We start from the raw sequence: 14,607 nt of genomic DNA, 5'->3' as shown, positions 1-14,607 counted from the left end.
ATTTGAGGAGTCAAGCCAAAACCCCTGTGAGTGACCACAACGTTTTGTAGTTTGTTCACACTTACTACTTATTCCAATGGTGTGACCCAGCACAGGCCCAACATTGCAGCCTTGGGGCTGTTTGCCACATTGTGATGCAATTTACCTTTACCCATGGCCAGCGTGGCCTATGCAACCGTCGCACAATTAGATGCTTTTTATGGTGTTATTGCATGTGGGGTTTGGGATAAAAGTAAAAAAGTATGAGAGAAAATGTTTAAATTACCAGATCACAAGAAGATAGCACCACACTTACTATGCAATTTTTATGAGCTCCTATACTTTTTAAACAAAGACACAAAAGATGCAATAGGACCAACATTTGCAATCAGATTAAATTGTATCACAATCCCATTGCACTAATGGAAACGTACATGTGCAGTTTTCATTAGTAAGCCCATGTCCTTGTGCTTTGTGGATCCCAAATGGGGCAGAAAATTGCATCCAGTGGAAAACATCTCTTAGTGAATGCTGCCTGTGGTCGAACTTACCATGACTACATTCGTAACATAACACTTTGACTATGGTAGGGACATTACACCAACACCAGTCCAGGGGCTTGATTCACTAAAGAGTGCAAAGTGTTAGCACGCCAGTGAAAAGCCACTTTGCACGTGCTAACATGCTTTGCACGTGCTAACTAGGGTGCTAAGTAGTTAGCACGTGCAAACTACTTAGCACCGCAGTTAGCTTGTGCAATCTACTTAGCACAGTAGTTAGCACGTGCAAAGCTTTTTAACTCAGTTATCACGCTTTTGTGAATCAAGCCCCATGTCGATGGTAGGGACATTACACCATGTCTATGGTAGGGACATTACACCATGTCTATGGTAGAGGCATTACATTATGTTTATGGTTGGGACGTTCCTTTATGACTTTGATAGAAGCATTATAGAATGGATATGGTACATACACTATGACTATGGCGGGGACATTATACTATGATTATGGTAGGAACTTTACACCATGTCTATGGTGGGAACATTACACCATGTTTAAGGTAGGGACATTACCCTATGACTAAGATAGGAACATTGTAATATGGCTATAATATTATAATAATGACTATTCTACAGACACTATGACTATGGTAGAAACATTACAAACATTAGACTATGACTATGGCAGGGACATTACAAAATGACTATTATAAGAAAATTACAAAATGGCTATGGTACATACACTATGACGATGGTAGAGACATTACACCATGTCTATGGTAGGGACATTACACCATGTTTATGATAGTGACATTACCCTATGACTATGATGACTATGATCGTAACATTATACTATGGCTATGGTACAGACACTGTGACTATGGCAGGGGCGTTATGCTATGGCTATGGTGGGGGCATTAACCATTTCAGCCCACGGGGATTTTTCACCTTATGGACGAGAGGAATGTTCACCTGTCTGCGCTTCTCCCTTTCATTCTCCAATAACTTTATCACTACTTGTCACAGCGAAATGATCTATACCTTGTTTTTCCGCCACCAATTAGGCTTTCTTTGGGTGGTAAATTATGCTAAGAATTATTTTATTCTAAATTCATTATTTTTCAGTGTTCAGCCATTACAGTTATAAAATAATTAATGCTACTATAATTAAAATCCACACATTTTCTTTGGCCATTTGTCCCGGTTATTGCAATGTTAAAATTGTATCCCTAGTGTAATGTATGGTGACAATATTTTATTTGGAAATAAAGGTGCATTTTTTCAGTTTTACATCCATCACTAATTTTTAGCCCATTATTTATTAATTATATGTCCTCTTGATATAAATAATCATTTATTTGTATTCACTAAAGTCAGTAGGTGTGTTTTACTATTTGGCCACAAGATGTCCCTACTGAGCAAAAATCCCATTAGCGTACAATGTACGCTAATTGGGATACAATGTATCACTACATTGTAACCGGGGAAGTGACGTAGGCTTCCATCGGCGGGGAGTTTATGAATGGAAACATAGTTTCCATTCATAAATTTAACGATCGGGCGGCGGAAACCGGCGGAAATCGTGGCGGCTCCATTTACAGAATAAACACTGTTTGTGAACAAAAACAGTGTTTATTCTCGGCGTAAATGCTCGGATTGGCACAGGAGACTATTGTCCCCTGCAGCCAATCCCCCCTGCTAGCAGCAGCGCGATAGCGTGCAAACCCCCCAAACTGCAGGGCTGTGACTAGCGCGTCCCTGCAGCTCTAGCACCTGCCGCTATGGTTAAACTATGTTTATGGCACGGACATTATCCTATGACTATGATAGGAACATTATACTATGGCTATGGTGGAGACACTATGACTATGACCGGGACATTTAGTGATGCTTGTAATCAGCAAAATTACGATTTTGCAAAATTTTGCGTAATTTTTGGCAATTACGCATATACATAATTATGATTTGCAAACTAAATTGATTTCGTAGTCATTCGTAATTTCGCATAAAAATTCACATAATTTTCACTAAATTTCACGTCATTTTGTGCCGACTTTAGAGGTTAGTAGCAAAACCCCCATACATTCTACTGACACCAAAATTGCTACCTTTATTAAAGGGAATAGTGGTTACAAGGGAAAAAAATATTTTCCAAAAAGACCATATAGTTATTGAGAAAAATGATTGAAAAAATCCAAAGAAAAATGGTTTTTAAACTTAGAAAAATGACAGTTTAAAAACCATTTTTCTTTGCATTTTTAAAATCGATTTTCTCAAAAACTAAAAAGGTCTTTAGTAAAAAATTTTTTACTTGTACCCACTATTCTGCTTAACATATGCAGCGATTTTGGTAGCAATAGCATGTATGGAGACTTTGCTATTAACCTCTAAAGTCAGCACAAAATTATGTGAAATATCATGAAAAATTGCACGAAATTATGAAATACTATTACATACAAAATCAATTACGATTTTCCCTGAAATTTCACATTACGATTACAATGCGAAAATGCGAATTTTGATGCAAAATTTTGGCCCATCGCTGGGGACATTACACTATGACTATGAAAGGAACATTAAACTATGGCTATAGAACAGACACCATGGGCCATAGGCAATTCAAGATGTTAAGAAGCTAGCTTCTTATCACCTTACATCTTTCAGGATTTACTCGCAAATTAAACCGCTGGCCTCACCTTAGCTAAATCTCAGCGTAAAGAGCATAACTCTACTAGCTATTCACCTGATCAATGCTCCTGTATCCCGAACGATGGGGAGAGAGGTGTTTGTGTTGTGGAGCTCTCCTATGAGATGCACATGCACCCATTGCTGTCACTAACATCTATCTCTAGAGCCAGAAGACTCCCAAACGCTTACCTAACATCTGCAGCAGCATGCCAGGTTCTGCTGGTGCCATCACCTCCCATTGAGGTGATGAGCAACTGCTGTATAGTAAGTGCTTTTCAAAATAAAGATAACCCTGAGAAGCTGGACTAGTCCAAAACCAGTCAGATTTGTCAGATTTTTACTACCTACTATAAAGGTGGCCACTAATTCTAATGATACAATTCACAGAATAATCTTTTGTTTTCAATCATTCGTTTAATCGATCGGAAGCGATTTTTAGGAACCAGTAACGGACAAAGATCTCCTAACGAGTCAGATCAGATTGGCGAGATCGATTAGAAAATTGGATTGATGTAATTAATGTGATTGGATTAGTTAGGAGATTTTAGCCCGTTAGTAGTCCCGAATGATCGTTTACAATCAATCATGCAAATGATCAGAAACAAACGATCTTTTGGCGAATCGTATCGTCAGTGGGCGCCTTAAGTGACTGCCACATAGGGAAAAAAATAATTTATAGTGCATTTTATTCTGGGACATGTAAATCCATGTATTTTAAATGTTATAATTTCTCTTTGAAAGAGGAACTGTAGTGAAAATAACATTTTTTATACAATTTTAATTTATAAATTATTAAGTCACTCAATTTATACTCTGGAATTAAACACTCTCATTTTACCGTAATGTCATGTGACAGGCAGCCTATTGGGCCAATCAAAGTGCAGGGATCAGGTCCTACAAAGCCACTGGACCTGACGAGGCTCAGGGTGGGATGCAAGGAGCGGACGGTTCTTACAAAGGAACGGGAATAATGGTGGCCATACATGGTACAATTTTTTCATACAATCTTACCATTTCTATGTAGTATAAGGGTAAGTTAAGTGAATATACTGAAAGGATAATTTAGGCAGTTCCCTTATACTGTATTACATAGAAATGGTAACATTGTATGAATAAGTTGTGCCATGTATGGCCACCATTAGTTAGCTGTGCACGCTACACAGCACTACAGAGCGTAGCGTGCGCACAGGATTTTTAACTCATGTTACTTTACTTTCTTTCTGGTTGAACTCGATGGACGTATGTCTTTTTTCAACCCAAATAACTATGTAACTATGCTCAATTTAAGCTGTCCTGCTTTAGCGGCGCAGCTTATTGAATCAAGGCCAGCATCTTTTATATATAGCTGTTTGCTATTCTAAGATTTTATATATTGCTATATAACTATTTTGCTAAGTCATTTCCCCTTTTCCTTACTTCCCCATTTAAGTGCATTAAGATTCTGAGAAGATTAATGTACATATGTCAGTTCTTATATTGTAATGTTGTTCACATCTTTATTGCACACAGAACGCTAAAGTATTGCCATGGCAACCGGACCTGTACCCAATAACTGGTGATTACTGATTCCTCCAATGATCATCGCAGAACCAGGGCTGAAGGTGGGGAGACCGAATTCTCACTGATTGGCTGTAGCCACCCTCTCTATCTACGCTCTAGGGAGGAGGAAGTTCACTCTCACCAGCGCTGATGACGGCATGACGTTTAATGCCGCCGGGCATTCCATATTCCCGTTGCTACGGTGATTCAGCTGCCATTCCTCTTCCAACATGTGTTAGTGCTGCCCGCCAATGATAATGGGGCGGCACCTGACTATTTCCCCATGTTACACAGTCCACCCTGCAACCTTGTATTGATCTGAGACATAACTATGCCCTTTGAGTCCTATAAGAGAAAAGGGCTTTACAAATGTTATTCTATTATATTATAATACAATACAAGAATTCTGACACAGGAGGTCTGAAGGAGGAGACATCTGCAATTCCCTGATCGGGTAAATCTATCCTTGTGTCACATCCTGCTTGAAGAGGAAATACAAATACCAAGGAAGTACTGGCAAAAGCGTTGCTTTACATTACATTTACATGAGTTAATATAAAGATGTTTGTTTGAACCGTTACTAGTTTTAACAAGGTCGGCAGGGCCGGCCTTAGGATTCACAGCGCCCTGAGCGAAAACTTATTTTTGTGCCCCCCCCCCTTTCATCCTCTTCCCACGTGCATATACACACACGCACGCACGTATACACACACACAGGCCCATATGCAATTCCCTTTTTCTCCTGTTGTGACACATCATGCCAAATGCTCAGATCTCTGTGACACGTCACATATGTATAATAGAAAAAATACTATTAATAACCACAAATGGATGGAAGGAGTGCATTATCCTGAATACACTTAAAAATGAAGGCCAGAACCTTTCAGGAATATTGATAAAAACAATCAGTTGGACAGTTAGCCCCCCCCCCCCCCATTTAGAATGATAGCACAGCACTGACAATTCGCACCACGCGTTATAGCTGCAGTGCGGCTATCCCCCGCCCCCCCAATCACCCTCAGACTCAGTATAGGTTGGTAGCCAGGTATAGGTGCCAACAGTATAGGATCTTATGTGTAGGTGCTCTCAATATAGGTAGCCAAGCATAGGTGCCCCCAGTATAGGAAGTCAGTTGAAGATCTCCATTCCCCCATAGGTAGCCAGACGTAGGTGCCTCCAGTATAGGTAGCCAGGTGTTGGAGCCCTCAGTAAAGGTAGCTAGCTATAGGTGCCCCCAGTATAGGAAATCAGGTGTAGGTGCCCTCAGAATAGGCAACCAGCTATAGGCACCCCTTTGGAAGCTGGCGCCCTGAGCGACCGATCCGGTCGCTCATATCAAAGGCCGGCTATGAAGGTCGGGAAACAACTGTCAGACTTTACTTCACCCCGCCCAGCCCCCCCCCCCCCCCCCCACCTGCGGTATTTGTATCTACCCATACCGCAATACAGGGCTCTTAAAGGAGCAGTACCTTTGCTGCATTTTGGTACCAGTGACACCAATAATCTTTGCATAGTAAACAATAGCAGCTTTCACAGAGGTTAATTTGCAGAACTTATGTAGTGAATTGTCTTTCCTAGCTATCCATTTATAACCTTATCTACAGTATACTTTTAAGCATTTTACAAGCAAACATTTCACTCAAAATACATTTTCCCACCATATTTTTAGAACTTTTTTGCTTGTTGGGACTTAAAATGTTTTCTATAGATAAGGTGAAAAAAAGATAAGGGGATGTATTCACTAAAGAAAAGGTGGTCAAACGTAGCGATTTTGGTGGTCGATCGACTAAGAGACAGATCTCTCTCTGATCGAATCTGATCAGTGAGAGTGATCTGCTGGCCGCCTTAAACCACAGGCCGATTCCCGATCAATTTCAGTATGAAATCTTTAGTGAATCGGCCTTGTGACACCGCCACACTGCATCACCGCCACCAACTGTGCAGTTATACTTTACCTGTCCACTGACTGCATTGTCTTCATTATGCTTCTGGAGTTGCGCCCCCACGTGGATGCATTATAGACTGTGGGATGTGTTTGTGATATTACACATGCCCCCATGGGTTATATGCCGGAAGTCACGTGGGGCCAGTGAGAGGCAAAGTATAACTGGATGGGCACTGGGGACCGGTCATAAAACATTAGATGGGGCAGTGGCTGGGGGGTTTCATTGTGGTCATCGCTCGTCCCGATATAACAAACCAATACCGCCGCACACCTAATCAAGCATGCGGGCCTGAGATTTACTAGCATCATGTACGATCAATACGTGTCAATTTTGGCCCACAATTGGTCACTTCACTGATCGAGCATGCTCTTGGCGGCACCGATATGAATTTGATTCAATAATAATTATGGAATCGGATGGTCGATAAGCCACCAATTCAAGTAATGTAGGGGTACCTTTAGCCATACATAAAGCGATTTTGTTTTGATCGACTAAGCAATAAACTTTATTAGGTGTGGTTGATCAAAAGCTGATCGACTAGTGACCCACGCACTACAAACGAGATCCTATGCGATTTTCGTTCACATTCGATCTGAACAATGTTTTGCCTCTATGCTCTGAAAATTAAACCCTTGCAAAAATCGATTATTTCTCAATCAAAATAATGTGAACAGTAGCCGATTCTTAAACAATCAACTGACATTTTCCATTTTCCTTGATCAACGAAGTTGGTCGATATGACATGATATCGGCCAGTTTTCATCGATTGAGCATACTGGGACACACTTGATTCTCTATTGATTCAATAAAATGATGAATCGAATGGTCGATCGTACAGCAAAATCGCTAGATGTATGGCCACCTTACCTGTTGGTAATCTGTTAAGAGGTTGCCATGCACAGGGAGCGCACAGCAATTTTACCATTACTTACAATGAATAGGTAGCACATGTTGAGCAATTAGCAAAACCCACATTACTAGGGTAATGCGTAGCATGCAAGTGGCATACCGCACGTTACCTTAGTCATTCTCATGTTACCTTGGTAATAATGTGGGTCATACTAATTGCACTATACATGCTACCTACTCAGTATAGGAACAGTAAAATTGCTGTGTGCTCATTGACAGGGAGTGAATACACCCTAACCAAAGATAATTGTGCTACTATAGTATCTGCTTGCATACCTCATATTGGGGTTGATTCACAAAGGTTACTTATTTTTCACCTTAATTGTAAGCAGTGCTAATGCATGAGATAAACAATAAGTAGAGATAATTCATGAAATAAATAGATAAGGAGAGCTAAACCATGAGTTATGTCAAATGAGGAGAGCTAAACCATGAGTTATGTCAAATAAGGAGAGCTAAACCATTAGTTATATCAAATAAGGAGAGCTAGATCATGAGTTATGTCAAATAAGGAGAGCTGGACCATGAGTTATGTCAAATAAGGAGAGCTAGACCATGAGCTTTGTCAAATAAGGAGAGCTAAACCATGAGTTATGTCAAGTAAGGAGAGGTAAACCATGAGTTATGTCATATAAGTTGAGCTAAACCATGAGTTATGTCATATAAGGAGAGCTAAACCATGAGTTATGTCAAATAAGGAGAGCTAAACCATGAGATATGTCAAATAAGTGGAGCTAAACCATGATTTATGTCAAATAAGGAGAGATAAACCATGAGTTATGTCAAATAAGGAAAGCTAAACCATGAGTTATGTCAAATAAGGAGAGATAAACCCTGAGTTATGTCAAATAAGGAAAACTAGACGTTATGTCAAATAAGGAGAGCTAAACCATGATTTAAGTTAGACAAGGAGAGCTAAACCATGATTTACATTAGATAAGGAGAGCTAGAGCATGAGTTAAGTTAGATAAGAAGAGCTAGACTATGAGTTAAGTTAGATAAGGAGAGGTAAATCATGAATTCAGTCATTTAAGGAGAGATAAATTGTAAGTTAATAAATAAGGTGGGATAATTTAACAGAAAAGCTTTGTGAATCAGGCCCATTTTATGCAGCATAGCGTTATGCTGCAGTACATGGACTCACACACATTGTTTTAGTGCACTTCACATGCATAAAACCATTATGCACATTAAGTCTTAACAAAATGTAATTTCCATGAAAGGTATCCGACATAAAAAAAAAAAAAAATATGCGAGTGGGCTGGGCAATGTGTGCTACTATGGTATCTGCTTGCATACCTCATATTGGGTTGATTCACAAAGGTTACTTATTTTTCACCTTAATTGTAAGGAGTGCTAATGCATGAGATAAACAAATAAGGAGAGCTAATTCATGAGATAAATAGATAAGAAGAGCTAAACCACGACTTATGTCAAATGAGGAGAGATAAACCATGAGTTATGTCAAATAAGGAGAGCTAAACCATGAGTCATGTCAAATAAGGAGAGCTAGACCATGAGATATGTCAAATAAGGAGAGCTAAAGCACGAGTTATGTCAAATAAGGAGAGCTAAACCATGCTTTAAGTTAGATAAGGAGAGCTAAACCATGATTTACATTAGATAAGGAGAGCCAGACCATGAATTAAGTTAGATAAGAAGAGCTAGACCATGAGTTAAGTTAGATAAGGAAAGGTAAATCATGAATTCAGTCATTTAAGGAGAGATAAATTGTGAGTTAATAAATAAGGTGAGATAATTTAACAGAAAAGCTTTGTGAATCGGGACCATTTTATGCTGCATATCTCTAACGGACATTCAGTTTTGAGTGGTAAGAATTTGTTGGGTAGATTCACAAGACATATTTCATGAATTATCTCAATACTGTACTTATTAACTCACTATTAAGGGTAGTAACTAGAGGGGAGAAGCCCCTGCACCTGCGAGGGGGGGCAGAACTCTAAGGGGGAGTTAGTGAATAAACTCCCTTTCATTTACTCTCCTTACAACTGAGTTGAATAAAAAAAATAGAGTGATAACATTCAACAGAAGAGCTTAAAGGAAAACTTAAGTCAAATAAAAAAAATGACATTTACTCACCTGGGGCATCCCTCAGCACCCCGAAGCTTTTTTTTATTTGACTTAAGTTTTCCTTTAAGTATATAAAGTGTTATGTATGTGCGGTATCCTAAAATAATGATCGTATGAGTATGCATTACTGCATAGCGTTGCTTTGTGTATTGACCCTATAATTTTTGGGTAGGCTTGCTTTAAACAATACCAGTTGCTCTGCAGTTCTGCTAATCCTCCTGGCATCAGTAGTGTCTGAATCACACACCTGAAACAAGCAGGCAGCTAATCTTGTTAGAAACATCTCATCTGCATGCTTGTTAAGGGTTTATTGCTTAAAGTATTATAGGCAGAGGATCCGCAGAACAACCAGGCAATGTGTAGTGTTTAAAATTAAATACTTAAATACCCCTCTCATTTTAGGTTCCCTTTAAAGGACTATTGTCACGAAAAAATGTAAATTTAAAATACATGCATACAAATGCTATTATTTATAATAAGTAGATATCTTCCATATTAAAATGCACTATGAATTATGTGTCTCCTATGTTCCTGTTGTTTACAGTCAGTCGTAAAAATATTACAGCTCTGATAGGTTTAGGACTAGTCCAAGTCCTTAATGGGGTATTCTCTGTATTTCATTTATTCTTTATGAAAGCACTCCCTAGAATGCATCTATGCAAAGTTGTTGGCTGGCCAGCCTACTCATTTGTGCACCATTGTGGCAGATGGACTGAGCAACTGCTGTTCAATAAGTGCTTTTGAAAATGAAGATAACCCTGAGAATCCCCCATGGAGAGATGGACTTGTCAAAAACAGATCAGATGCCTGCTGTAAGCAACAGGAACACAGTAGAAAAGAAATGTATAGTGCATTGTAATCCTGGAGAGCTTTACTTTTTATACACTTGTTTTTTAAAAACGTTACAATTTTTCAAGATAGTGGTCCTTTAAGAAAGCTGCAGTATGTCACAAGCTAATGCTTACTTACACTTAACACTTTCAAACTACTCATCTGGCTAAAAGCCCATCAGGAACCTGAGCTTGTGTCTAAATATCAGAGACTCATACTGAAAGCCAACTCGGGACATAATAACTCACCCAACTGCAGGGACGGCCGGATCAGGTAGAGAAGTGTAAGGATGATGAAAGCCGTCATAGTGGATATCTCATTATTCTGCCCAGGTATGAAGGAAGAGGTGCTGATGTAAGCCGCTGTGGTAGCCCCGGTTACACTGACTGGATCACCAGCTCAGTCTGTCACCTCTGGGAAAGACTGCAGAGTGCAGGGAAAGTCGTGGCTTCTAAATGATAAGAGAAGTATCCTGTCACATGGCACATTAAAGCTAACAGGAACTCCCCGTCTTTTGTTATTTGTTATTTTGTACCATAAGCAAATTCCTAGTGTCACTCTTATTGGGAAATGGACTAGGCACCAATTCTGATGATGTTGCACACTGGGCCTGACTGATTCACAGTCCCATTTCTTGGAAAGGGTTTCATAACTTCTGGTGCAAATTATTGGCAATTTAGGTTTCAACAAAGGGTCAGGAATGGGCTGATGTAACAGAATCTCTGTACTTTCTTTTTTGTCTAAAGGACAATTTATTTAGAAAACAGGATGTCCTTGGTGAGGAAATGGTTATTAATGCTGTTTGAGAGAAAATAAGGTGTGGAAGACATTTCACCCATGCAAGCCATTGCATGCGTTTTTCCAGGTACTCATATGGACACGTTTTCTTGTTTTAAAGCCCATTTAACTTGAGGTAAAGCTACCTAAGGTAAGCACGGAGGTATGTTCATGTTGGACCTACTTTCTTATTGTGTATAGATAGCTCTCAAATGTCTTCTATGAGATTCACCACCGATCACCCCTTGAGGGAAAGAACTCACCCGATTGATGTGACTAGTGTTGGGCGAACAGTGTTCGCCACTGTTCGGGTTCTGCAGAACATCACCCTGTTCGGGTGATGTTCGGGTTCGGCCGAACACCTGATGGTGTTCGGCCAAACTGTTCGGCCATATGGCCGAACTAAGAGCGCATGGCCGAACGTTACCCGAACGTTCGGCTAGCGCTGTGATTGGCCGAACGGGTCACGTGTAGTGTTGGGCGAACATCTAGATGTTCGGGTTCGGGCCGAACATGGCCGAACTCCGAACATAATGGAAGTCAATGGGGACCCGAACTTTCGTGCTTTGTAAAGCCTCCTTACATGCTACATACCCCAAATTTACAGGGTATGTGCACCTTGGGAGTGGGTACAAGAGGAAAAAAAATTTAGCAAAAAGAGCTTATAGTTTTTGAGAAAATCGATTTTAAAGTTTCAAAGGGAAAACTGTCTTTTAAATGCGGGAAATGTCTGTTTTCTTTGCACAGGTAACATGCTTTTTGTCGGCATGCAGTCATAAATGTAATACATATAAGAGGTTCCAGGAAAAGGGACCGGTAACGCTAACCCAGCAGCAGCACACGTGATGGAACAAGAGGAGGGTGGCGCAGGAGGAGAAGGCCACGCTTTGAGACACAACAACCCAGGCCTTGCATGAGGACAAGAAGCGTGCGGATAGCAATTTGCATTTTGTCGCCATGCAGTCATAAATGTAATACAGATGAGAGGTTCAATAAACAGGGACCGGAAACGCTAACCCATCACAGATGTTCATTGTTCATGTTACTTGGTTGGGGTCCGGGAGTGTTGCGTAGTCGTTTCCAATCCAGGATTGATTCATTTTAATTTGAGTCAGACGGTCTGCATTTTCTGTGGAGAGGCGGATACGCCGCCGATCTGTGACGATGCCTCCGGCAGCACTGAAACAGCGTTCCGACATAACGCTGGCTGCCGGGCAAGCCAGCACCTCTATTGCGTACATTGCCAGTTTGTGCCAGGTGTCTAGCTTCGATACCCAATAGTTGAAGGGTGCAGATGGATTGTTCAACACAGCTACGCCATCTGACATGTAGTCCTTGACCATCTTCTCCAGGCGATCGGTGTTGGAGGTGGATCTGCACGCTTGCTGTTCTGTGTGCTGCTGCATGGGTGTCAGAAAATTTTCCCACTCCAAGGACACTGCCGATACCATTCCCTTTTGGGCACTAGCTGCGGCTTGTGTTGTTTGCTGCCCTCCTGGTCGTCCTGGGTTTGCGGAAGTCAGTCTGTCGGCGTACAACTGGCTAGAGGAGGGGGAGGATGTCAATCTCCTCTCTAAAGTCTCCACAAGGGCCTGCTGGTATTCTTCCATTTTGACCTGTCTGGCTCTTTCTTCAAGCAGTTTTGGAACATTGTGTTTGTACCGTGGATCCAGAAGGGTATAAACCCAGTAATTGGTGTTGTCCAGAATGCGCACAATGCGTGGGTCGCGTTCAATGCAGTCCTAGGCCGAAGAGGTCATAGCCTAGGGTCACAAAACCTGTTTATTGGGCAATTTCAATGGTGGCGAGTCTGACGTACATAAATCGCAGCAATGGCCGTTAGCAACGTCTGAATCTCACGAAATGTCTCATGCAGGTAGAAGACATATTGTTAGACTTGGGCTCCAAAGATGGGTTCCCTACATCTCTGCAAACCAGAGTTACAGGGGTCCAAAATTGGTAAAATCCCCCATAGGATTTCATTGGCTCCCTATTTCACTTTCCAAAATCTCACATCTTTTCAAAGGGCAATGGCTCAGCAGTACCAAATTTTCTAGCATTGTAGGGACCCTTAGGGGGAACATGACTGGTGAGTTTCGGGCCCCTAGGCCGAAGAGGTCATAGCCTAGGGTCACAAAAACCTGTTTATTGGGGCTATTTCAATGGTAGTGATGGTGACGTACATAAATCGCAGCAATGGCCGTTAGCAAAGTCTGAATCTCACGAAATGTCTCATGCAGGTAGAAGACATATTGTTAGACTTGGATTCCAAAGATGGGGTCCCTACATCTCTGCAAACCAGAGTTACAGGGGTCCAAAATTGGTAAAATCCCCCATAGGATTTCATTGGCTCCCTATTTCACTTTCCAAAATCTCACATCTTTTCAAAGGGCAATGGCTCAGCAGTACCAAATTTTCTAGCATTGTAGGGACCCTTAGGGGGAACATGACTGGTGAATTTCGGGCCCCTAGGCCGAAGAGGTCATAGCCTAGGGTCACAAAAACCTGTTTATTGGGGCTATTTCAATGGTAGTGATGGTGACGTACATAAATCGCAGCAATGGCCGTTAGCAAAGTCTGAATCTCATGAAATGTCTCATGCAGGTAGAAGACATATTGTTAGACTTGGATTCCAAAGATGGGGTCCCTACATCTCTGCAAACCAGAGTTACAGGGGTCCAAAATTGGTAAAATCCCCCATAGGATTTCATTGGCTCCCTATTTCACTTTCCAAAATCTCACATCTTTTCAAAGGGCAATGGCTCAGCAGTACCAAATTTTCTAGCATTGTAGGGACCCTTAGGGGGAACATGACTGGTGAGTTTCGGGCCCCTAGGCCGAAGAGGTCATAGCCTAGGGTCACAAAAACCTGTTTATTCGGGCTATTTCAATGGTAGTGATGGTGACGTACATAAATCGCAGCAATGGCCGTTAGCAAAGTCTGAATCTCACGAAATGTCTCATGCAGGTAGAAGACATATTGTTAGACTTGGATTCCAAAGATGGGGTCCCTACATCTCTGCAAACCAGAGTTACAGGGGTCCAAAATTGGTAAAATCCCCCATAGGATTTCATTGGCTCCCTATTTTACTTTCCAAAATCTCACATCTTTTCAAAGGGCAATGGCTCAGCAGTACCAAATTTTCTAGCATTGTAGGGACCCTTAGGGGGATCATGACTGGTGAGTTTTGCCACTGCTGAGCCATTGCCCTTTGAAATGGTGTGAGATTTTGGAACGGTAAATAGGAGGCCCAATGAAAGCCTATGGGGGATTTTACCAATTTTGGACCCCTGTAACTCTGGTTTGCAGAGATGTAGGGACCCCATTTTTGGAATCTAAGTCTAAC

General features: G+C 41.1%; 1 protein-coding gene across 3 annotated transcripts in view; it reads right to left on the bottom strand.

The window, feature by feature from the left end:
• LOC137518157 (macrophage mannose receptor 1-like) overlaps nucleotides 1-10,918 on the bottom strand; it is a 171,139-nt gene extending 160,221 nt beyond the window's left edge. For 2 of the 3 annotated variants that reach the window (XM_068235569.1, XM_068235571.1), the window contains exon 1: nucleotides 10,732-10,918. In XM_068235569.1, coding sequence (XP_068091670.1) covers nucleotides 10,732-10,789 — 58 coding nt within the window. In that variant the 5' untranslated portion in view covers nucleotides 10,790-10,918. Of the gene's footprint in view, nucleotides 1-4,848; nucleotides 4,904-10,731 lie in introns of those variants that run through there. The other variant, XM_068235570.1, reaches the window with a different exon arrangement.
• Between the last annotated feature and the right edge of the window lie 3,689 nt (nucleotides 10,919-14,607).

The sequence above is a fragment of the Hyperolius riggenbachi genome, chromosome 5 (assembly GCF_040937935.1).
Source record: "Hyperolius riggenbachi isolate aHypRig1 chromosome 5, aHypRig1.pri, whole genome shotgun sequence".
NCBI lineage: Eukaryota > Metazoa > Chordata > Amphibia > Anura > Hyperoliidae > Hyperolius > Hyperolius riggenbachi.
This window is presented reverse-complemented; position numbering and strand designations above follow the sequence as displayed.